The following is a 25,625-nucleotide window of genomic DNA, read 5'->3' on the forward strand; positions in this document are numbered from 1 at the left end:
AAGGACCCTTATGAGCTACAGAGAACAAATCTGCCCTTACTCTGGATGATGCTTCAAGGTAACGGAGCCACCACTGCTGACCATGATGGCAGGATACAGTGGCTCTGTGAATGTGGTCAGGAAGCGGTAGATGAGGTTCATGGTGTTGGCGACACCATAGAAAGTCAGGGAGCCAGCAGCATAGTCCAGGAAGACGCCGATCGTCTTGTAATAGCTGCCCTTCACCACGGCTTGGATGTTGTTGTGCCAGACAGAGAACTTCAAGGAGTCCCACTCCAAGCACCATGAGGTGTCATTCCGGCCAATCAGGTAAAAGATACAGCTCTTCCCAGTCTTGTGCAGGTAACTGTAGGTTGCTCCCAGGCAGACCCAGGAGTCTGAGATCTCAACCTCCCAGTAATGGCAGCCCTCACACAAGCTGCGAGTGCACAAAATCTGTGGCCAGTGGTTGAATCCCTGGCAGGGCCCAAAGAAAGACTCCAGCAGGATGCCCATATTCAGCACAGAGTGGGTCTCCTTGAACAGCAAGAGCTCCTCATTGGCAGTGTTGGCATCAAAGTTCAGATTGCAGTAGTCTGTTTCACAGGAGGCAAAAGGAGATACAGCCAAAGTGAATGCATTCCTGATGGATCTGTCCTGCTCAGGCTAGCTCTATTCCCAAACCAGAAGGGTGGAGACCACTGTGATGTAGGGAGTGACATTAGCTATTCCTCTCAGGAACGGTGGCAAAGGGCTGTTTCCTCTCTCCCTAGAGAGGGCTTGCCACTCGTGGTGAGAGAAGTGTTGGCCATGTAATAGGCATGCATTGGATTTTTTTAGTGCAAGACATTTGGGGAAGAATGTGGCGCATTTCTTCTCCCCTACGCTGGCATTACCCCAGTTTTACTCTAACTTCTGTGCTGTTAACACCTGACTTCTCCCTGGTGTGAGTAACACAAGGGACGCTGCTTGTGTCCTACTCAGCATTGAGCACCCCGTTAGCCTTTAAAAACATTATTCTACTTCCTGAGCAAGGTACAGGCTTCCCCTCCTGGCACCAACACAGCTTAAAAGAGCTGGTACTATCGAGCTCCTGTTCAGAGACTTAGTTGCAAATTCACATGGTCTATGTAGGTCACAGTGTATTGTTTCATTTCCTTGTGCTCCTTGCCTGTATCCGTCTCTTCTCTTACCTTACACTTAGACTTTAAGTCCAAAGGCTGTTCTTTTTGTGCCTTTCATACAACGGTTAGCACAATGGGGGGACCTGACGCGTGACTAGGCCTGCTAGGTGCTATGATCGTACAAATAACACCCTGACCATTTTTCATTATTCTTCGATGTTGTGCTCCTAAAATGTAATAAGCTGTGTTGGTAAAAGTATGCACTTTGCACAGGAAAAGGTTGTGTGTATCTACAGTTAAAGGAAAAAGTACACGATGTAATACTCAAAGACTAAAAATGTTATTATTCGGTAATGAGCTTTCATGAGATGTGGTCTCTCCCACGAAGCTCATTACCTAATAAATAATATTGTTAGGCTTTAAGGTGCTAGAGGGGTGCTTTTGTGTGAAGCTACAGACTAACACGGCTACCCCACTAAGACTACTTATGGAGTAACACTGTATCTGAAAAATAGTATATGATGATATATGTATAGTACGTGTACCAGGGAGAGTCAAAGTTGCATCTACAGCCTTAATTCTAGCCTGTTTTAACTTACACATATTTCACCGTGCAGTCTTAATTGTCTCCTCCTTGGATTTTAATAAAGACTAAAAAGAGAGAGGGGTGAGAAGAAAGAGCAGCCCCTCCCCCCAGCAAAACAAAGGCTCTTTCCTCTCTAGAACTGTTGAAGCTCTGTTGGCCTAGAGATTGATTAGGTGTCATATTCCATCATTTGACATCATTTGGCCAGACACCTCTCGGAACACCCTGTCCTAGGTAAGTTAGGGGAAGCCTCTCTACTGTGCAGCCTACCTGGCATATTGGAGACAACAACCTGTGTTCCTATTCTTAGAGTGAATCATGACAGGTCTCCCTCCTGTGAGTGAGTGGCAGCTCTTTGTGAACTCTTCACACCTTCACTCGGTGTTCACTGTTCTGCTAGCTTAGCCCGATGGACACGAGGCTTTCAGATTCCCATCTTTTCACTCAGGTCCTGCTCCCATTCAGGTCAATGGGGGTATGGGCGTGTCTATCATTAGCCCAGCTGACCCCCTCTTTAAGATGTCCTGGCTCACATGCACAGTACATTTTTTCAGTCAAAATAAGCCCAATTTTCACTGAAGTGCTTGGATTCTTCACAGAGCAGTACTGACACAGGAAAGCTCAAATTCTATCTTGAGCTCTTTTGGCTGTAGAGTTGCTTCATAAACCTACCAGATTGTTATTTTAATAAGTCTGTTTTCCCCAATCTCCGTGGGTTTCAACAAGCCAATCTGTTTTTTTGGAGACAATTGACCCTGAAGACAAAACCATCATCTTTTAAAATTAATTTAGCCTGAAAAGGAAAAGATTCAAGAAGTTCTGAACAACTATAAAAATAAAGAGTGTAGAATAAATACACCAAGAAGCCCTGTGGCATCTTATAGACTTACAGATAATGTGGAGTGTAAGCTTTCGTGGGGAAAGACCCACTGCATCAGATGCAACATGCATCTGATGAAGTGGGTCTTTGCCCACGAAAGCTGATGCTCCAAATTATCTGTTAGTCTATAAGGTGCCAGGGGACTTCTTGTTGTTTTTGAAGATACAGTCTAACTCGGCTACCTCTCTGATAGAATAAATATGGGAGCTTTAACTATAGCTGTCATCTTGTCCATAATAACAGTTTAAAACTCCTATAAGACCTCACCTAGGTTCTCTCTCTAATCAAGAAGTTCTGCATATTAGTCCAAATCCTGTATCCCCCCTCCTTGAAGACAAATGCAAAATTGAGCTCAGCTTCTCCTCACCCTGCCCTCCAAGACAACTTCCACCCAGAACTTCTCATTATTTATGCTGTAGGCTAACTTTTTGCATCTTGTTCAGCCAAAGAAAATAGTTCTAGTCAGTTTCACTCTGCAGGGTAGTACTGCAGAGGTTGTATTACAGGTTAAATGTTTAATTCAAACAAAACCCTTTTGATAATTAAGACAAATAAAATATTTCCCTTCACTTTAGGCCTCATATAGGAAAAGTAATTGTCCAAAACTAACTTTACTTTTGAATTCTCTTTTATGCAACAGTTAACTTTACTTTTGTAACCAATGTCACGATTATTTAATGTCACTGCTCTTCTTAATAACTCTTTCCTATTAAGATACAGTACGTCTAGTTCAGGACATATAGGGTATAGCCACACAGCCAAGTTATTCTGAGATAACAGTTGTTATTTCAGAATAACTTTACTGTTGCCTACACTATGCACACATTATTTCAAAATGAATTCAAAATAGCAGGTGCATAATTTTGAAAGCTTTAAACCTCACTGCAGGAGGAATAGTTATTAAGACATGGGATGGTGCTTTTTCTGAAAGAGGTATTTCAAAATAGGCACTGTTCCCTTTTTTAACAGCACCTATTTCAAAATATTTTGCAATACCTGAGAAAGTACTTTAAAAAACAGAACAAAACATATAACTCATTTCTGCTTACTGCTAGGGGTTTGTGGTCTCTGTGGCTAGGTATGCACAGCAGCCTTATTTCAAAATAAGCTATTCCAGAATAGCTATTTCAAAATAGGGCAGCTACACACATGGCTGTGTCTACACTAGCCCAAAACTTCAAAATGGCCATGCAAATGACCATTTCGAAGTTTACTAATGAAGTTTTGAAGTTTACTAATATTACATATTCAGCGCCTCATTAGAATCTGCTGTTATAGGAATAAGGGGGTTTCGAAGCTGCCAGGGTCTTTTCGAAAAGGAGCCTTGTCTGGACGAGCCGCGCGGCGGTGAGCTGCGTCAATTTCGAAGTGCCATGGTTGCCGGCATTCTAATGCGGCGCTGAATATGTAATATGTATTCATTAGTAAACTTCGAAATGGCTATTTGCATGGCCATTTCAAAGTTTTGGGCTAGTGTAGACACAGCCAATGGCCATTTCTGCACAGGCCACTTTCTTTGAAAGTAGCATGGTAATACACGGCCCGAAATGTGATAATGAAGCATGAATGCAAATTCCCCATGCCTAATTAGCATAACGTCACATGATTTGGAGTCTGGAAGACCGTTCTTCCGGACTCCAAAACTCCGTTTAGACGTGCGGCCCCGTGGGGGTCTTCCGGAGGCCCCTTCTTCCCAAAAATTTTCAGGAAGAAGGGGCCTCCGGAAGAAGGACTTCCTTCCAGAAGCTCCCCCAGGGCTGTGCTTCTACATGACGTTGTGGAATCCGGAAGAACGGTCTTCTGGACTCCAAATCACGTGACCGTATGCTAATGAGGCATGGGGAATTTGCATCCGTGCCTCATTAGCATATTTTGGACTGTGTATTACCATGCCATTTTCGAAGAAAGTGGCCTGTGTAGAAACGGCCAAAAAGTATTTTGAAATAGCACTCACCTATTTCAAAGCTTATAGTCTGCACACAGAGCACTTATTTTGAAATAAGGATGCTGTGAAGATGTGGCCACAGAGACCACAAACCCCCTAGTAGTAAGCAGAAGTGAGTTATATATTTCGTTTAGTTTTTGAAGTACTTTCTCAGGTATTTTGAAGACTAGGCAGTTACCTGGCTTTAAGCCAGCTTAAGAAGACTCTTTTTGCTCTGTCCTGAATATAAAGGGCTACTTTTTTATATGGACCTGAACCCAGCCTGTAATTCTGCAAGCATAGTTTAGACCTACAATTAACTGCAGTCACAAATGATAAGCTAGAGCCCGTTACTTTATTGAGCCCATAAATCAAATATGTAAGCTGCTTAACCTTATCGTGTGTGCCTGCAATTAGTTGCAGTGGGAAAAAAGACTCCCACAGGCATAGACAATTGTACCTTCAAAATTAGAGACAATATTTCAAAAGAAGGCACATATTGCTTACATGAGCTCTCAGCGAAAGTACACTAATGATTAAAGGACCATTGTCCGTGTTTTGTAAAATACCCCTGCTTACATTACACAAGCGTTGTTTACCTTATTGCAGTTGAAAGAATTTTAAAAATCTAACTCACCTGTTGTTATACCTATTTTTTTCTTTTTTGCATTACCCTTAGCTTAGACTTGTCAATTTCAATTTTGTTCATTTGGCTCCTAGTCTGTTTCAAGTTCAGTTTTATCCCATAATGCACTGGCACTTGGGTTCAAGAACCAGGGAACTTGTTTCCATTAGAATTTCAGAGCAAATCCACAGCAACGTGGCCAATTTCACATGTCTATACAACTTTTTTCTTATCCAAAATCTAAGTTTTGAGTTGAACTTGGCCGATGGCCTTCTCTGGGTCTAGACGCCCTGCTATTAACCGTAAAATAACAGCTTAGGCAACCTTTGCTTTAGTCTGATAGTGTTTAAACATGATGGAACTGATTGGAAGGACACCTATATGTTTCCTGCTTCTACAGACATGGGATAAAATTGATTCCTGAATGGTGAAGGTTAGTTTGGCCTCTGACATAAGTTAGAGCCACCTTGGCTCTTACTCCAACTGCAACAGCTTCCATGAGCTGTGGTATGCCTATAAAACAGCTGGGCTTAGACTCACCCCTACACCTCTGGTGTCCTGGAGGTTTCTGCTGGTAGAGCGTGGCTGCATAGACTCAGTTATTCTGGCCAGATGCCTGCAAGCTGGGTTCCCTACATAGAGAGTGTTTGCAGGGCACCTTATTGCTGGTTGGCCAATGAATTTCTCCTAAGAACTCTGTGGAAGCAGACGCTGGGCATGATACTGGGTTCAACTAAGTGGTCAGAGAAACTCTGTTCTCATTAAGCTGAATGGCACACCATGATCTCTGCCCATATTACGGCAACTATATCTCCCTGTCCCAAATACGAGACAGCGACGTATGTGGGGGGAGGGGCGGCTCCTCCCGGCTCCACCAAGCCCTGGGGAGCTGGGAAGGAGGCATCAGCCACCGGTCCTCCCTGAACCCCAGGGGAGCAGCAGCCCCCAGTTCTCCCTGGGAGTCCTGGGGAAGAAGCAGGGACACGGCAGCCGCCCACACTCTTCCCTAAGCTCAGGGAAGTGACCTATGTGCTCTCTGGCCAGCACCTGCCTTTTTGGCATCCCAAATATGGGACTGTCCACGGATGGTCATCCTAGCCCGTATCGAAAGCTTCCTAGCTATGAAGTTCCCACACACGTATAGCCTCCCCACTCCTGTCTATCCAGTGTGCTACTTCAATGTGCTACGCGGGTCTTCCATTGTGCCTTTCGCCTGACGACCCTAAAACATTTTCAAAATCTTTATTAAAGAAGCCTGACAACCTCCCTAGGAAATGGGTCATTGCCACTGTTCCACTGTGTGTAGCTGACACCACAGCCTAGCCATGGTCACCCCAAAGAGTGACGGTCAGAGTGGGGAACAAACCCCAGACCTTCTGACTTGCAGTCTCCCATACTCTTCCCACTAAACAATGCTTCCTTTCAGAGAGGGCGTGGTCTCTCCATTCAGGGCCAACTCTGCCCTGGTTTAAATAGCTGCTCTGCTGAACATGGAAATTTTCTGTTATCAGGCCCTGAAATCACAAACTCCTCAGGGCAGGGACGTTTCATGCCTGTTTGTACAGCACCAGCCTGGTGTTTACCCTTTATAAATAACTACAGAGAGTGATCACATGACACAGTGGTTGCCTGCCAGGGTAGGGTGGAGTCTAGGGTTCTGCTGCACTTCCCCATGGCTGCTCCATGCCATTGGTGCTGCTCTCACAATAAATAAACACTTGGCTGCATCTTTGGCTGGCCTGTCCCGTCTTGTGTCAAACGGAAGCGACTTCCACTCGCCGAGTGGCTCCGGTTGAGGGCACTCTATCTGTTCCACTACACCCTCTCCAGAAGCCAGATACGGAAGAATGTGGGAAAGATGGTCAAATGTGGTGCTAACACCTACATTTCAGGAGGCTCGTCCTGTCCACGTCCACCGGGATCACCTCATAGGGGCGCATTGTTATTCCTGTAGGATGAAAGACACACAGCAGGGTTTATGCTGCTGGAGTGCAGGTGGACGTGTGAGCTTTAGATCACGAGTGGGGTTGCCGCCAATTTCCACTGGGAACCTTTGTCCCTCTCCCAAAGTGTTCTGCAGGTTGGCAAATATTCAGTTGAGGTAACTGGCCTGTTTTCACGTCTCTGAATGTATGTCTGTGTCTACTCTTGCACTCTTCTTTTGAAAGAGGAATGTAAATCAGGGAAATCAAAAATGCAAATGAGATGCTGATGTAAATATCTCATGCTTTATTTGCATAATCCCTTTTTGGAAGAGATTCTTTCACAAGAAATAAAGCAGTATAGATGGGGCTCTTTCGAAAATAAACCCCATCTTCGAAAGAACCTTACTTCCTAGTTTCAGAGCCCCGTGTACACTGCCTGTTTTCTTTCAAAAGAAGCAATTCCAAAAAGATTATGCAAATGAAGCAAAAGATGTGTAAATCAGTGCCACATTTGCATTTTTGATTTCCCTTATTTGCATTCCTTTTGAAAGAGGAGTGCAAGTATAGATACGGCCTGTGTGTTTCTGCTCAGAGCTGGACCCAGAAATCCTGAAATATCACAAGAGAAGCACCTCTTAGGATATTTCCCAGCCCAGTCAGGCTGCATCTACACAACAGCTCTATTTCGAAATAAGATATTTTGAAATATCTTATTTTGAAATAACACAACCACACACAAAATGCATTTCGAAATAGCATTTCTAGTCCATAGCACTACTTCAAAATAAGTGTTATTCCTCAGGGAATGAGGTTTACTGCAACAGAAATAATGCACCCATTGTTGGAATTTATTTCAAAATTGCGTGTGCATCATTTAGACAATACCAAAGTTATTTCGAAATAACTACTGTTGTTTTGAGATAACTTGGCCATGTAGATGTAGCCTCAGAGACCTGCTCTACTGAGATTTCTACCACTAGCATCTTACACAAAGTACCTGACTTTGGAAGGATATTCAAATTGAAGTCTTGTGAAATCAATCCATCCCTATCTTGTGTGACACTGAGTTGGTGTACTCTTGTATTTACATCCTACATACTGCTGTTATAATCTTTGTACAAAATAGCCTTGGAGATATTTGAAAATGAGTAACTCAAAGTTCAGTAACAGGAAGGTGAAATACATGTAGCAAACATTGTGTGTAAAGGTATTAAATGCCCCCTGTGTAATGTTTAAGGTACATGTTCAAACTCACCTCGCTCCAATTATATAAAACTGATCAATGAGGTCTTAACCACAGGGTTATGTATTCTCCTCAATATGCATGCATATGTGAGCTGTCTTCGGACAGTGAGCCAAAGAAAATCTGCCTCTCCGAAAATAGATGGAGAAAAGGAAAATCATGAACTCCCCTCTCCCATTGTCTCTTTGTTCAGCTGGAAAGAACTTTTTCTAGAGGTCATGCTCAGGGAAATGCATTTCATAGGGTGAATGAACTATAAATACAGGGGGTAAAAATATGCCAAGTTCTCTCTTCCAACCCCTCTTTATTAAACCTAAGCTGACAAAAGAAACAGCTTGTGGATTTTGGAGGCAAAGCCTGACTGAAATTTGGTCATCAAAGATATCGGGAACCTGTGGTAAAAAAAACAAACAAAGCAGTCAAGTAGCACTTTAGAGACTAACAAAATAATTTATTAGGTGGTGAGCTTTCGTGGGACAGACCCACTTCTTCTTCTTCTTCTTCTGAAGTGGGTCTGTCCCACGAAAGCTCATCACCTAATGAACGATTCTGTTGGTCTTTAAAGTGCTACTTGACTGCTTTTTTGTTTTGATAGTATATAGACTAGCACGGCTTTCTCTCTGTGGTTAAAAACTTCAGTTTGAACCAAGCCTAGTCTGTTAAGGTTAGTGTTAGGAAGCATTTTATCTGTTCTTGTAATCGGTTTTGCCTTTTAGTGCCTTTCCACTTGCACGCAAAATCTCCCTCTTTGTAGTTCAAGAAACACTTTTATTCTTTCATCTACTTTCATCAAGTGTTGTGGAAAGTATGGGCAACTTCATGTAAAATAGGAGCAAGTTGTATAGTATTTTCTTATCTTTGTTATCTGAATTGTCCCGAAAAGGACAGGATAACGCAGTGCATGATACATATTATTAGGAGGAAGGGTTGAGGTGGGGAGCATAGTGGATTACCCCTTTATGTGGTAACTAAGCCAGGTGGTAGAAACCAGTGTGGGATTGAAGAGAGGATGGCTGGCTGCAGCCACACAGAGGTGCTTTTTTGGGGTGATACCTGCATGCTGATAGGCTGCTTGTGAGCAGCCCAGGTGGACGCAAAACATCAAGAGGCATCCGAAGTGACACAGCCGAGGTGTCTTTTCACGTTTTTTTTTCTGCAGGGAGGGCAGAGAAGCTGACAGACATGACTGACCCCAGGGCAAGGTGGGAGGAGGCCTGGCTCCATGTCGCTAGAAAGGGTGGGGCTGAGGGCAGAAGGGGATGGGCTGAGGGCAGTCACTTCTCAGGCCCCCTCCCAAGCTGGCAGAGTGGCAGTGTGCGCATGTGTGTGGCTGGGCTGGGGCTCCCCCCTTTTCTGTCTGTGGTCATTCTTTAGCTCTGGTGCTCTGACATTCCGAGGTGACAAAGAATAGCCAGCCCCAGTGGAAGTGGAGGAGAGAGAACAGTGCAGTAGCTTTTTAATCAGTGTGGCTGGGGACAGGTGGTGAGGGGAGCCTCAGGGAAACAGCAGAGCCAGGGATGCATAAATAAAGCGTCCTACATTCCTCACATTCCTGGGTAGAGGGGAGCTGGGAGACAATGTCCTGCGGTAGCAGGGTTCTTGGGGGCTGGCGGGGGGGGGTCTGCTGTCTCCACTGCCCCACCAAGTGACGCCCCTTGACGCAACCCCTCATCTTTCTGCATTGGACCATGACACGCCACATGACATGGCACAGCCATCGGGACTTATACATAGCTGACTCTCTTAAATGAGATTCACACTTTAAGCCCTAGGGTCACAGTTCAGCGAGTCTCAAGTAGCTGGGAAGAGTCCAAGGTTACCAGTTAATTTTCTGTTTGCATATTTGTAGTGAGTGTACCGAAAACAGGAAAGCATAAATACGCATAAATGAATACCAGCAAAGCACTGAAAAAGTTGGGCTGGCCAGGCTGGAGAAAACACCAGCTCTCCTCAGGTTAGCCGATAGCCCCTGCAGGATTGTATGTAGCGAGAGTGGTGGAAATGGTCATAGATACATTCAGTAGAGCTCTTTTGATGTACAGCAATCAAAGATCTGGTCCCAGGTGACTAAACTGGAGGCACAGTGTCATTCTGACTGGAGCAAGAAAAGGGACCCTCTACCCTGGACTCGAGCCTCTCTTCTCACACCACCATCTGGAAGTTAATGGCAAGACAAGGTGGCTGATGCTACATTCTGCAGGCAAAGGATGAGCGCTAAATGGGAAAGTGAGCTGGGGGAGACAAAAGGACTCAGTGTAGGAACAAGAGCCCAGAGATGAAACTTTACGGGCTTGAAATCTCTTCAGTGGGGGCCTGTGATGTAAATGGAAGGTTAGTATCCATAAATCAGATACATGAAATGATGGGGAACAAAGTTGTTCAAAAAGACAGTGGGTGACTTGGTAGCACAGCAATTCAAGAGACTAACGATCAGACCTCTTGCTTCATAAAGAGTGTCTAGTTAGGCTCCCAATAGAATGTTGACACCCACCACATCTGCAAGAGATGCAGCAAGGACTGTCACTCTCGTGTGGGTCTTCATAGTCACAGTAGACGCTGTAAATGAAGCCCTCAATTGAAACTATAAAGGGCGCGATCCATAGTGTATGCAGACTGAAGGATGCCTACTACTACTACTCAGAAGGTTGGTGGTGCTACATGCCCAGGTGCTACCTCTGAATGCTCTGCAAAGCAGCATCTAGGGAGTCAACTGCCCTATCGTCTAGATCAGCCACATATAAGTTCATAAGTTCATAGCCATTCTTGAGAGGAGGAGGTATTCAAAGTAGGAAATAGCGATCACCCTAGACTGGAGAGGCAGGGATATTCTGGAGTGCTGACCATGTCCATCCTGGCCTATAATCAGTGGCAAAACAGAACTCCCTATTAAAATCCAGGAGAGGGCACAGTATTCCCCATTTCAGCGACTAAAATGGTCTGTGTCAAAGCCAGGACTCAGCACTTGGAGATCAGTAAACAGGAGGCATTCCTAGCACAGCCAAAGGAACTGGAACTCGGGGATGCACTCAGCAGAAAATCCCTTTGAGACGGGAACAGGGCGGGGATCCCCTTGGAAGACGCTCACTCACCTTTTGTGAGGATTTTGTTGATGAAGCAGAGGCCAACCATCACTAGCTGAGCCTTCAGGTCCCCCAACGTCTGTTTAAGGCTGACGAAACTTGAGCTCTCCTCGCATTTCAGACTGACTACGGGTTCAGTGCAGGCTCCCAACTTCTTAAGCTTTGGGAATTCCTGGCAGGGCAGAAACATTTTTAAAAAGTCCCCTCAGTATTCACTGAAACCACACCATAGATGCTGATACCCCTCCATCCATGGGCTACTTCTTTACTCTGCAGAGCGAAAGGGACTTCTTGTAGACTAAGAAGACACCAAAGTGGGATAAGCATAATGGAATCAGGCCCGTCATGGATTCTTCTCCTTCAGCCCTCTCAACAGTCAGCTGAGCTAGGACTGAGTATGTATGTATTGAGGGGTACGTGTCAAGAGGAGCATTGTGTTTAACCTTGAGTGGTTGTCCATGCCCTTAGTTTTTGGAAAAAGTATGGAACTGTACTGGAAATATCCACATATCTCTGCATGCAAAAGGATGTGGCAAAGCTGTTTGTACAGCATGAACAAGGGTGTCTCTAGGTGGCTGGGTGCATACGTGCTGGAACTAGGAATGCTAGGGATGCTACCACCACCTTCCAGTGGTTTCCATCATACCCATGGTTTACAGCCATGGTGTCCAACTAGTTTGGAAGCTGTAGCCATTATAGTGGCTACTGCTATAGTGAACCAACCACATTATTCTGAAAATGTATTTATTGTTCAAGCCAACTAGCCACACTCAACTGGCCAAATAGCCACACGTGGCTAGTGACTAGTCTGTTGGACACCAGGGGTTTTACAATTTGGTTCAAGGGTTCTCAGCAGTCCCATATACACTTCTTTTCACCCTCCTTGGCCCCAGTGCCGAGGGCCTAGCCTGTGCACCCTTATGTCCTCAAAATAAGTTTAAATGGTGCACAGAACTCCGCACTGGGTGGAATTCCCCCTTTATCAAGGACTCGTTTGCATGAATTAACAATAACAACCACTTGAGCTTCCAGGACAAGATTCTCTCCTCCATTGTGCTGCAGCATTTGTTCTCCAAGTAAATCCTCTTGGGTTTCACTGAAATGGTGACTTGTTTTTGGTGTTAAAATAAGTTCCCCGCTACCTCAGAATAGAGGCATGCCATCCAGAAAAGACAAACTGTTGCACTTAATGCAGGGATTAGTAGCAGACACAAGAAAGAAAAACAACAGCTTGATGTGGCTACTGTTCTGTGATGGTCTAAATGTGTTATGTGAAAAAAACCAAGCAGTCCTGTATTCCCTTAAAGACTAACACATCTATTTATGAGGTAGTAAGTGTTTGTGGGTGAGACCCACTTTTTCAGAATCTCTGAATGCTCCAGAACTGGAACCTGGGACTCGGAAGGAATGGGTCTTACCCAGGAAAGCTCACTACCTAATAAATAAATGTGTTAGTCTGTAAGGTGCAACAGGACTGCTTATTTTTGTGAAGCTATGAACTTAACAGGGCTACCCCTCCAAAACTAATTTCTTATTGTCTTTCTGGCTGATATAGTTCCAAAGCTGAAGAGGTGTTTTTTTTAAACAGTAATTTTTGAGCCTGTTTGGAATTCATTCATTCTCAAGTTGGCTGCGGTCATGTTACTTTGCTTCCAGACCTTCACATGGAAGTGTGGAGAAAAATCTCCCCCAGTTTTGTATCCTACCAAATTAAGAGCCAGGTCGATAAGTCTGTTTACCCAGCATGAGGTGGCTAAGCGTTTGGATTCACAACGTTCTTCATAAATCATAGACTGCTAGGACTGGAAGGCACCTTGCGAGGTCATCGAGTCCAGCCCCCTGCCCCAGTGGCAGGACCAAGTACTGTCTAGACCATCCTGGATAGATATTTACCTAACCTGTTCTTAAATATCTCCAGAGATGAAGATTCCACAACTTCCCTAGGCAATTTATTCCACTGTTTGACGACCCTGACAGTTAGGAACTTTTTCCTAATGTCCAACCTAAACCTCCCTTACTGCAGTTTAAGCCCATTGATTCTTGTTCTATCCTTGGAGGCCAAGAAGAACAAGTTTTCTCCCTCCTCCTTACGACACCTTTTAGACACCTGAAAACCACTATCATGCCCCCCCATCTTCTCTTTCCCAAATTAAACAAGCCCAATTCTTTCAGCCTTCCTTCACAGGTCTTGTTCTCTAGACCTTTGATCATTCTCGTTGCTCTTTTCTGGACCCTCTCCAATTTCTCCACCTCTCCAAATGTTTGAATTAAAAGAATCCCATCTGTTGATTCTTCCATATAAGGCCTCCAGTACAGTTTGTTTAGTTCTCTTGTCACTACCTTCATCACAGTGACTCTGCCAAAAAAAAAAAAGGTGGTGTCTGCCTGATTATTTGTATCGGTCATCTCCTGTCTTCCTCTTGGCCAGATCAGAACCTGTCAACCTTAATCATGTTTAGCAATGAATTAAATATTTTGCATCCTTGGAGTCCAGAGTTTTGGGTTCAGTCTCTGCACCACTACAGACTCTATGTGTGACTTTGGATAAGTCATTTACATTCACCATCAATGTTCCCTCTAATTTTTTCCATCCTGTGCAGAATAAATTTTGTTATACGTGCCAGGGCATGTGTGGATGTGCTCCATGAGCAGAAACACATGCTGCCGGCTGCAGGAGCTCTGGTAATCAGCTGGGCAGCATTTGAATCTCTCCTGGATGGCTGCCCAACTGCTCAGCTTACAGGGAACACTACCTTCCATGTGTAGGTTTCCCATCTGTAAAGTGGGCACAGTGCCTTAGCTATTTGGACTGTGAGTCTTCCAAGGCAGGAGCTGCCATTTTCTATGTGTCTTGCTGTTAGCTGCTATACAATGACTCTGCTCTTGATACGGGCTTTTAGGTACTCCTCCAACACTACAGTTTAAGGCTGGAAGGTAACTAGACTGACCCCTTGTACAGAACGTCAGCTAGTAATTTCTGTGTCATGCCCCCAGCTGCTGTTTGAGCTACAGCATCTCTCCTAGAAAGCATTCCAGTCTTGATTTAAAGACTCTGAGTCCAATAAACTAATGGAAGCTTTTCGCTAAAAGAAAGAACATGCAAACAGACTGTGTTTGAAGTTTATTTTATCCCTACACACCAGTCTGGGGGCAGAACAGATACTGTAACTAACATTAGATTATAATTATAATGACTACCTGTTGCATGCTATAATAATAAGTCCCCTGATATTACCCTTCCACATAGCTCCATTTCCTTGGCTGATAAAGTGAAAATGATAAATAAAACTTGGTGCAGTAGCAATGACTGTAGCAGGGGGCCAGCAACCCCCGGCACAAATGCCAACACAAGCCAATTTCATTAGCACGCAAGGCAGATCAGCCCTGCCTCTCCTCCTGCCATGCAGCCAGGAGCTTGCTCAAAGCCATGCTGCCTGCGGATTAACAAAAGACCAGCTAATGCTACCAACCACCACCTCAATGGTAAAGCTCTGCAGCTTCATTTATTTATTAACAAAGCTGTGGTAAGTAGGACTATTAGTGACTTTAAAAAGTATCACTGGCACTCTGGTACACAGAGGTCAAATTTTGGCACCCCGCCTCGGAAAGGTTGCCGACCCCTGGGCTATAGGATGCTCTGAGCTACTGGAATTCTAAGGTATGTCTGTACCTAGAGGCTGTGGGTGTGATTCTCAGCTTGGAGTCACATTCATGCCCACTGTCCCTGAGCTTGCAATCTACAATGTGAACATAGCTGCGGTAAGAATGGGCTTTCTGAGAATGTCCCCTCTGCGACCCTGGGTGTGTACTCCACGCGACCACCGCATCCTGCCACCTGTGCTGCTACAGCTAGTCTTCATTAGTGTTGGGTTGGTGCCAAAGGGGTGTCACCATACCGAGTGAATGACGTCAGCATAACGTGACGTGACGAACAGAGGATTCTGGGAGCAGGCCCTCTCTAAGCAGAAGTGAGCTGAAGTGAACTTGATAAGTCAAACTGGCAAGAATTGTGGACTGGACTGCAAGGGCCCATGCAAATATAAATATCCTATGAGTGCAGGTCCAGCATGGAGCACAAGCTGACTTGGTCATTATCATCTAGCAGCAGAAGGTCACGTCTAAGTCAGAGTAAAAAGTTGAGGAGTAAAAGTAGGGAGATTTGGGGTACCACCTCTCCTATCACTTTCCAAAATTACTAATCGGGTCAAAGTTAGTAACTACACACCCACTGGGCAGGGTTTTAAGACACATAACTCTTTTGGAGACAGTGCAAGAATCAACTTAGTTTATTTAGTTGTGGGAATTCCTTAATTCAAGCACCTGACGAAGCCCGTGGTGCTCTTCTGTGAGGATTTTGGGACTGTGAAGCAGAGGGGTTTAGAGCAACCAATGCCTTGCTTTGGGGAACAGACCAGAAAACGAAGAAGAATAAACAAGGAGAAGAAGCACCACCTATAGCTTGGTAACTACCCTCCCGTTCGCCAGGTAAGCCCTGTATAGGGCCAGCACGAATGGTCTGTATATGTTTGTGAAAGACTCCTTTAAGCCATGTCTACACTAGCCAAAAACTTTGAAATTGCCATGCAAATGGCCATTTCGAAGTTTACTAACGAAGCACTGAAATACATATTCAGCGCCTCATTAGCATGTGGACAGCTGCAGCACTTCAAAATTGATGCGGCTCGCTGCTGCGCGGCTCATCCAGACGGGGCTCCTTTTCGAAAGGACACCACCTACTTTGAAGTCCTCTTATTCCTATGAGCAGATGAGAACAAGGGGACTTCGAAGTAGGCGGGGTCCTTTCAAAAAGGAGCCCCATCTGGACGAGCCGCGCGGTGGCGAGCCATGTCAATTTCGAAGTGCTGCGGCCGCCCGCATGCTAATGAGGCGCTGAATATGTATTTCAGCGCTTCATTAGTAAACTTCAAAATGGCCATTTGCATGGGAATTTCGAAGTGTTTGGCTAGTGTAGATGTAGCCTTAATTTTTCATGTGTTGCTACGTCTAACATCGGAGTTGAGTACTCGATGTAACTCTTATACGGCTGCTATAATTCCTTCTCAGTAAACTTGGCAGGCCAGCATGGGTTAAAGTCTCTGGTTTGACCTTTTTTGTGGCAATTAGCTCCTCTGGGAGCCATTAAAGATCCAGAAGGGACAAGTAGAGGGGCTACAGACAGAGACACAACCCAGGTGCACACCCACACATTGCCCCTGGGGTTGCAGGCACCCCCAGTGCCCAACCCCACTGACTGCACTCACTGTTCAGCTGTGCCCCGCTTCTCGAGGAAGAAGTGGGCTAGGGCACAGCAGGTGTGGGTGCAGATAGGGCAGGGGTGGTGTGCGGAGGGGTTTGGGACAGAGAAGTGGGAGGACCTGTGGCAGGTGTCCCCCGGGCTCTCACCAGTCACCATTGCCCCAATCTCTTCTATCCAACAATAGCTACCATGACAATATAGCCTCCGGCTGGGAATCATACCCCAGCCTCTCCCATCAGAAGGTGGTGCAAGGACTAATACGGGGAAGTACAATGCAGGACCCTTCTCCACTATTCCAGCCTCTACTCACCACAAGTAGGTATAAAAATTCACCCTTACTCTCCCGCTTGCCTATAGCTGAAGTCATTGCAGGGAGCATGCTAAACATGGGCAGACCTCCTACCAAAGGACACCTGAGCTATATTGATGGCTGACGCGAACTGTGGTCACGGAGCGGCGGGGTGAACTCTACCTGCAGGAACTGTTGGTCACTTCCATGGTCAAGGAGATTTGTCAGCCAGAGGTTCTGCTTGCTGAGGTCAGCGAGCTTCCCTTGCTTCTGCTGAATGGAATTGCCCAGCTGGACAAGGGCGGCTCTCTCCTCCTTGTCCAGAAACTCTAGCACCTTCACCTGCATCCGTTTGATCTCCTTCATAATCTCTGCAAAGCTTTGGTTCACCTCATCCCTTGAGTTCTTGACCACTTTCTGGACGGGAAGAACACACAGTCACTGATCTTTGAGACACATGTGGATTCAAAGCCTGACAGGCAGACACCCTCCCACCAAAAGAGGGCCCTCACTTTCCAAGAAGGGCCTGGACTATTGGCACAGTAAATAGGATAACCTGAGGAAAGACCTCGGCTCTCCAAGGAAAGTTAAAGTACTTTGAGGTGACACAGCTGCCCTCAACTCACACTGCGCAGTAGCTGTGAGGGGAACCACTCCCACTGCTTTCTCAGCGTGTTATGGCCTCAGAAGCTGAGACTTTGGGATCCTGCCATCTAAGCTCCTTGGGACAGGGACTAACTTTTGGTTCGGTGTTTGTACAGCCCCTAGCACAGTGGATCCTGGGCCACAGTGGGTGATACGTGGTACAAATGAACAATAATAAAAAGGAATTACAGGTTGAGCCTCTCTGACCCAGAACTCTCTCATCTGGCAATATCCGTAGTCTGGCATGATTTTAGTTAGTCAGATGACCACTTAGCATGGGTATGGCCAAGTTTCCCGTGGTCCCATAATGTTTGTTTCCAGCCACCAATCCTGGCTCTCAGTGTGCTATACTTTTATTTAGCTGTAATTTACCCCTCAATGTCTTTTAAGAGCCCAGTAAGCAGTGGAAGTGTTGGTCACATGCTAGTCAATATTGACCTCCCATGGCCCAGCAAATTCTCTCACCCAGCACCAGTCAGGTCCTGAGGGTGCGGGACAAGAGAGATTCAATCTGAACTTTGTTCCTGGCTTGGAAAATCTTCCAGTATTTTTTGTAACATGCACACAAATGCCACTGAGTTGAGGGTCTCTTTGCTTGTACAGGGCAGCACCTAATACTGGCTGTATCTGAGGATAAAAGATTCTCATCTCTTGTCTCCGGGATCCATGTGATACAGTATCTCTCATTTCATAATCTGCCCTGTTAAAGACCTTTAACAGTCTGAAGTTTGGGAACTACTTTGGTTCAAGCTGATTCTAACAGTATGCAGAGAGAAAGCAGCAGTTTTACCATGAGGTAGATCACCCTTCCTTTGTGTTTGTGACAGTCTGATGCCATCATCAGGATCTGGTTTTCCACATTGGCTTGTATTCTCTTGGCCTCCACCTGGAAAAGAAAGACTGCCCCGATTTACATTCACTGTTAATAGATCATCACCTTACATATACCATTCCCTGGGTTCTAAGACCATGTGAATGCACAATCCTCTGCAAAAGCAACTGCTCACCACAGTTTGATGTAGAAAAAAAATCAAGTGCTGATGTTTGGGAAGACTTAGTAACATGATACTGTGTTACCCTGAACTTGAGACAGTCTGTAACAATCGTTCTGAGTTGTCAGCTACCCTCATTGATCAAGGGACTGTTCACTCTGAAAAACTAAGGAGGATAATTTACATATGTGTATTATTAGTGAGTTCCCTGCTAATCACAAACAAAAATATCTGGCTAAGAGCGAGACCCTCAACGGTTGTAAAGCAGCATAAGCCTATTAATGCGTGTTTTCAATGTACACAGCGTTTTTCCCTTTTAAAGCATTTTTAAAGCAGGAATCAGTAGGAATCAGGTATCTAGACCGACCTGTTGGTCAAAAATCCTCAGTCAATTTTTTTATAGGGTGAAACTGGGCTTTTGACAAAGCAAATGCCGGTTTTCCACAGGAAAAGAATGTCTTTTCAATGCAAAAACAAAGAGTAAGAAAGCAGAAATATTTTGATTCAGATACGCCACAGCAGCGACTCAGGGGAACATTTATTTAGGTGCTTCATGCTGTCATTATGCACCAGGGCCTGGGACTCCCATGATGCACTGCATCTTCCTCCTCAGCGGGGAGACAGGTACATGAAGTAAAATGTAATCTGGCTGGTGAGCCCGGGACACAGTAGAGAATGTGGACATGAAGTAACTGGACTCCAACTCCCATGAGGCACTGCAACAGCCTTTCCAAATGGAAATGTTTTGAATTTTGCTTCGCCCCCCCGCCCCGCCCAACACATACACTGAAAACTCAACATTCCCTGGGGAAGTCCATTTTGCAGCCTGCGTGAGGAAACACTTCAGTGTATTTGGAGTGGAATGAATCAGTAGCCGAATGATGCACAGCTAACAGAACGGCAGCTGAGGTAGAAAAGTAAAGATTAACATAGATTAACATATCCACTTGAAACGGGAGAGGGGTATTTAAGTTGGGTGAATGTAACAGGTGTGGTGGAGCTCCAGCCACTCACTCTGGGTCCCACACTTCCCGGTGGGCTTTTAGCAAGCCTCAGAGGCTTAACAGTGACCCTCATGCTGCCTCCTCTTTCCAGAGGTGAGGGACTCCACTTCCCAAGCCAGTCTCAATACAAGCAAGTTTTTTTGCCAGGGACAAAACCCCTCCAGCAATTTTTGCTCCCTCTCATTCCTGCCAGAGGCAGCCTCCTTAGGGCATGCGGAGGAGTCTGGGGGAGCCCAGGTCCACCCACTGCTCTGGGCTCCAGTCCAGGGACCCTGAATAGGGGCAGCTGATGGGGCTTCTTCTTTGTCCAGTTGCAGAAGCCTTTTCTCTGGGCCACTTCTCCACCCACTCCCCTCTGTCACCTTCACTCAGGTGCCTGGTTGGGCTTTCTCCAAACCTTTACTCTCTCAACACTTTCTCCACTCCTAGTCCACCGCTCTTCTCCTTCTCCTCTTCCATTACCTGGGGGAACCCTCTTAAGGTGAGCCTCCTGGCCTTAACTGGGCACAACTATCTAATTAGCTACAAGCCAGCTCTTAATAAGTCTCAGGTGCCTTTTATGTAGGAAACAGGAACCCACTCACCCAGCTCCCTGTGTATCTGCCCTCCATTAGGCTCTTACAGCCCACTGCCTTAGGTCTGCCACACAGGTCAAAGGGCACAGACTAAGGTCCCTAACTCATATGAAATGAGGCCTTTCATGACCACAAATGATCCTTGAAGCTACACCTTATCAGAGAGGTGGCACTTTAGGCAGTACAGTCTGCACGCACATCAAACACCTTCCTGAGTGGTAACCCTGAAGGACTGCCAGCTTCACAGCCTCTGGCAGCAGCCTGGGTTACCTGTGCGTTCTCTCATCCAAATGTGATTAACAGAAGTAGAATAATAAATGCACTTAAATAACTGCACCATAAATTCACACTGTGCTTTGCAGAACATGGCCCGTCCTGCAAAAAGCTCCTTGTGCATCAACTTTCCTACTCTATAGGGCCTAGAATTCAAAAGGTGTGAGATCTTCACTGCCTTCAAGAACATATTGACGAGACAAAAAGCAGTCAAGTAGCACTTTAAAGACTAGCAAAATGGTTTATTAGGTGAGCTTTCGTGGGACAGACCCACTTCTTCAGACCATAGCCAGACCAGAACAGACTCAATATTTAAGGCACAGAGAACCAAAAACAGTAAGCAAGGAGGACAAATCAGAAAATGATAATCAAGGTGAGCAAATCAGAGAGTGGAGGGGTGGGGGGGAAGGTCAAGAATTAGATTGAGCCACATATGCAGACAGGCCCCTATAGTGATTCTATTCTGGTCTGGCTATGGTCTGAAGAAGTGGGTCTGTCCCACGAAAGCTCACCTCATAAACCATTTTGCTAGTCTTTAAAGTGCTACTTGACTGCTTTTTGTTTTGATAGTGTATAGACTAGCACGGCTTCCTCTTTGTTAATATTGACGAGACCTCACCCTCACTGATCAGAGAGAGCTCTAATAAGCTCACCGCCCAGGGGAACATGACTGCAGAAAAGCACCTGGCAATCGCTCAGCTCTGCTCCCTGCGGATTGCAACCCTGATGAAATGCAGACTCTCAAAAGCCAGTGTTCTGATTGGCACATTAGCCAAGCCTCTCCTTGGATGTTATCCTAAAGGAGAGACAGAGCCACTACAAATTAACTTTATTCCAAAGGAGCAGATCAACTAATGGCCCTGCTTTGGTTTCGGTAAGTTCCACGAGGGCTGTTTCTGCACTGATTGATGCAGATACACACTTCTAGAAACAGAATTGATGAACAAATTCCTGGATCTCCAGGGATGCAGGATTATTTATTGCTAACTGCTCAGGTCTGGCTCCTCAGCTGCTGCACATCAGCCTAGCTACACTGATGTCAGTGGAACTGTGCTGCTCATTGACACTTCTTGGCCCACAGTACAGATAAAAAAGAGCAAAGGCAGAATATTCTGAGTCACAATACGTTTCTTCCATAGGTTTATGGCTGAGCAAACTCACTCCTTGCCTATTCTATGTGCTCTTCCTGGTCCTCATAATAGGACTACATGGGCCTCAGTTCTTTCACCTCTTGCCCCCAGAGAAGGCAATGGCTGCTGGGAATCTGCTGGAAGTGGTTACTTTTGTGCTGTGACAAGATAAGAGTGCTCAAATCTTGTGCCTCGGCATGTCAGCTGAACTCCCTGCTGAGGAGTGTGGTCCCTGCTGGAGACAGGATCTTACAGTGAGTTGTTCAAGGGTATGCAGATGCCCAGTTCCAACTGACTTTATGTGCCTCTGAAAATTTCTCGCTGTGTTCCTCAACGTGAATCATCTCTCAGACCATTTTAGATTGTTTTAAAATTAAAACTTGGCACTGAAGACATGGATAAAGCAAGCAGGAAGTAACAGTGTGTGAGAGAAATAGGGATCTGACAACAGGCCTATGGGAGAGCTTTAAGCACACACTGTGGCAAAGAAAAGACACTTCTGAGACCTTTGAAAGAATGCTCACAGACCATAAGACCAGCCACACTGGGTCAGACCAAAGGTCTCTCTAGCCCAGTACCCTGCCTTCCAACAGTGGCCAATGCTCTGTGTCCCCAAGGGAATGAACAGAACAGGTGAGCATCAAGTGATCCATCCCCTGTTGCCCATTCCCGGCTTCTGGCAAACAGAGGCTAGGGACACCATCCCAGCTAATAGCCAATGATGGACCTGTCTTCCACAAGCTTACTAGGATTCTTTTTTTGATTCCTGTTACAGCACTGGCCTTCACAACATCGGCCTTCACAACATCCTCTGGCAAGGACTTCCACGGGTTGCCTGTGTTGTGCAAAGAAATACTTCCTTTTGTTTTTTTCAGGCTGCTGCCTATTAATGTCGCTGGGTGACGCCTAGTTCTTGCGTTATGAGAAGGCATAAACAACACTTCCTTATTTACTTTCTCCACACCAGTCATGATGGCCAAACTCTGCTCTGACTGAACTCAAGGGAAGTTTTACCTAGGACTTCAACAGGGGCAAAGAGAGAAGCCACCGGTGAGTCCTTCAGAAATTCCTTTTCAACATATTTATACTGGGCTACTGAATCTGAACCAGGAGCCAGCTTATGATTATGTCCCTTTTTCTAGTATTCTGAAACATGGAAAAGATTTATTCCTACCCTCTCTCTTTTCCTCATTCTTTACTCCACTGGGGAGCCCAGTGAGACTTTCTCCCCACACCATGAATGCAACATGCTATTAGTGGTTTCTTCCTTGACTCTTCTTATGTCCACTTGCATGGGCCTGTCTTTAGGGCTCTCTCCAAAGCGCGCACAAAGATGTGGAAAGTCCTGTGGAGGTGGAGTGGCCTTGATCGAGCTTAGTAAGATGAATTTCCTCATGATCAATGAGGCTGAAGAAAGGCATTTTTCCCATGTCTAGAGAATGGTATGGCCAAGAATACATTTTCCTCAGTAGACGGAGGTATGAATCTGTTAGATCCATCTTTCCTAGGGAATAGTTCATGTCTCTTTACTCTGTGTCCCAGACCCTTTAAGTCAAGGGACTGATCCACCCAGTTAGCAACCAGTTTCAAGCATTTTAGACATGCTCCTCTGGAGTCATGTTCACTCATTCTCGCAAGAGATGCATGTATTTTAAGGTCCCTGGAACTGCCTGTCCTAGGAGACTGGGAGCTGACTATACAGAGGGTTTATTAAGCGCTTGATCTAATTCTCATTGAAGTCAATGGACCAGGCCTTCAGATGGGGTAAATTATCACTGTGCTAGTGACAGCTGATGATCTGACTCATAGTTACCGCGAGTGTTGTATCAGACAGTGAGTGAAGAAACTCTTGCAAAGTCTTTAAGGGCCAGCTTGATTTTCCTTGCAATGGTGACATAGTGATGTGTTTGATCGTGTTGGCACATGGGGCACCTGCTCACAGTGGTTGTGTCAGTGGATTCTGGGGGATTCCTGAAACACCTATCCCCATAGCGCAGAGCATTATGGCTGAAAACAAGGACTTCTGGGCAATTTTCCAAGGCTAGTGTGAGAGCTATCTGAACCAGTACAGCTTCCCATCCAGACTGGTTCAGCCACACATCTGCTAAAGATCGGACCTAGATGCTGTAACTAATTATTATGACCAGAGGCCTGGGATGACTGGTTTGTGTGGGTACAAGTATGTTCTCAGGTGTTGGATCCCCTTGTGCTTGCAAAGAATGGCTCCTTGTCATGCTTTTTCTGCAGTGTAGGCATGGCTTTAGCTCTAGATACCTGTTTTTGTTGAGGATCCAACTCCTCTTCCTTATTACCCCCCACTTGAATCTGGGCACAAAGAAAAAGAGTTGTTCGTACTTACCACTTTCCTGGCTTTCTCCTCCTGTATTGGGATGGTGTCATGGTTCTTATGTTCCTCTCGGATGCAGGTGTAGCAAACTAACCCACCCTCTGTCCTACAGAAGAGCTCCTGCAGCTTGTGATGCTTCTGGCACAGTCTGGCTTTCAAGTCAACCATGGGTTCCAGCAGCTGGTGGTTCTTGAAAGTTTTGTCTTCATAGTGAAGCTGGGTATGGTTTTCACACAAAGAGGCCATGCACTGTAAGCAGGACTTGACGGACTTCACTTTCCTCGAGGAGCAGAGATCACAAGGGATGTCATTAGGACCTGGTGGGGGGAGCTTGGCCATAGCCTGAGCCTCCTCCCGGGCAAACTTTTCCGCTATTTCGCCAAGGCTTATATTTTTGCAGAGTCGAGGCCGTGAGCTGAAGGGTTCTCGACACTGTGGGCAGTAGGGACACTCCCCAATCACAGCTTGGTGGTCCCAGTAATCTTGTAAGCAGTCCATGCAGAAGTTGTGCCCGCAGGCAGTGGTGACAGGATTTGTGAACACCTCCAGGCATATCGGGCACACGATATTGTCCTCCAGGAGAAAAAAATTTGTGTTGCTCATGGTGACAGAATCCTGGGCTAGGGCACCACAGATCCAGGTATCTAGAACTCTGGGAAACTTGAAACAGACACAGGTTTACTCATAGTATGCTCCGGTCAAGATACGCTGTGGAAAGTAATCAACAGATTTATAATGTTCTCATGCAAGTGATCATGAATAGATTTTTGAAGGTATGTTTCTTACTCTCTAGTATGGCCTGGATTATGCAGGAGGTCAACACTTCTGGTGGAACCAGGGTTGCCAATTTTGGCTGGATGTGTTCTTGGAGATTTGATCACACTGCAATATTTCTCTAAAGACTGATATTTAATTCCTGGAGATTCCAGGCCAATCCTGGAGAGCTGGCAACCGTAGGTGGAGCTAGGCCATATCTATTGGAAGCCATCTGATTTAGCTGGGCAAGCCTCAGTTGATGGAGAATCCATAACACCAAAGAAAGCCTAGATGCTGGAACTAAGGGGACTGGGGTTCTACAGCACCCTGTCTTGAAGTGGTTTCCGTCATACAGCGGGTTCAATGGCTCCCGGCACCCTCACTACACAAATTGTTCCAATGGTTAGTTAGCCGGATTGTTAAAAATGTGCATCTTATTTCTAGAGTGCGCTAGTGTAGCTTCAGCTTCCAGCCACTGCATCATTACTCCTTCATCTGCTAGGTTAAAAAGAGCCCTTTCACTTCAGTTGTCTTACGCACACAAATTAGTGGCCCTTCTCTAGTCCTTTTTCATTTAAAGATCTCCTCGCTCTTCCCAGCTATTAATTAGGCTTCTTAATTGCTAAATAAAATATTTTCATTGTTCCCCATTTCCAGAGGTGGACACCAAGGCACAGACTAGTCAAGTGAATTTTTCACAGCATATTTACACCGGGATAAGAGACCCACAGGTGGCTTGGAATCACTGATACAGGCTCACAGGGCTCAGGCGGTGGGGGCGGGGGGTGCGTGGGGGCTGTAAAATAGTACAGAAGTTTGGGCTGGAGCCTAGGCTCTGAGACCACATGAGGGAGGAAGTTCTCAGACCGTCAGCTGCAAACCTAAATGTCAACATTGTGACTTTATCACCTGCATCTGCTGACCTGGGCTCTGCAATTCAAGGCCCTGGATCTTTTATCACAGTGCAGCTGTATGAGCTGGGAATAAAAGT

General features: G+C 45.6%; 1 protein-coding gene across 1 annotated transcript; it reads right to left on the bottom strand.

Annotated features, from left to right (window-relative positions):
• Positions 1–28: 28 nt before the first annotated feature.
• Positions 29–24,481, bottom strand: LOC142023507 (E3 ubiquitin/ISG15 ligase TRIM25-like). Its single transcript, XM_075014545.1, has 6 exons — positions 23,891–24,481; positions 18,348–18,443; positions 17,096–17,329; positions 11,376–11,538; positions 7,004–7,066; positions 29–575 (listed from the first exon to the last, which is right to left on the bottom strand). Exons 1-6 carry the CDS (start codon positions 24,479–24,481, stop codon positions 37–39), a joined length of 1,686 nt encoding a protein of 561 aa, XP_074870646.1. The 3' UTR covers positions 29–36.
• Between the last annotated feature and the right edge of the window lie 1,144 nt (positions 24,482–25,625).

The sequence above is a fragment of the Carettochelys insculpta genome, chromosome 20, assembly GCF_033958435.1.
Source record: "Carettochelys insculpta isolate YL-2023 chromosome 20, ASM3395843v1, whole genome shotgun sequence".
NCBI lineage: Eukaryota > Metazoa > Chordata > Testudines > Carettochelyidae > Carettochelys > Carettochelys insculpta.

Bases quoted from the DNA above. Each gene is read 5' to 3' on its own strand.
- LOC142023507 (XM_075014545.1), bottom strand. From the start codon at position 24,481: ATGAGCAACACAAATTTTTTTCTCCTGGAGGACAATATCGTGTGCCCG. The intron at 18,444-23,890 runs GTAAGTACGAAC...TTTCTTTTCCAG, and splicing joins AGGAGAAAGCCAGGAAAGTG to GTGGAGGCCAAGAGAATACA. The intron at 11,539-17,095 runs GTAGAGTTCACC...CTGCCCTGCCAG, and splicing joins GTGACCAACAGTTCCTGCAG to GAATTCCCAAAGCTTAAGAA.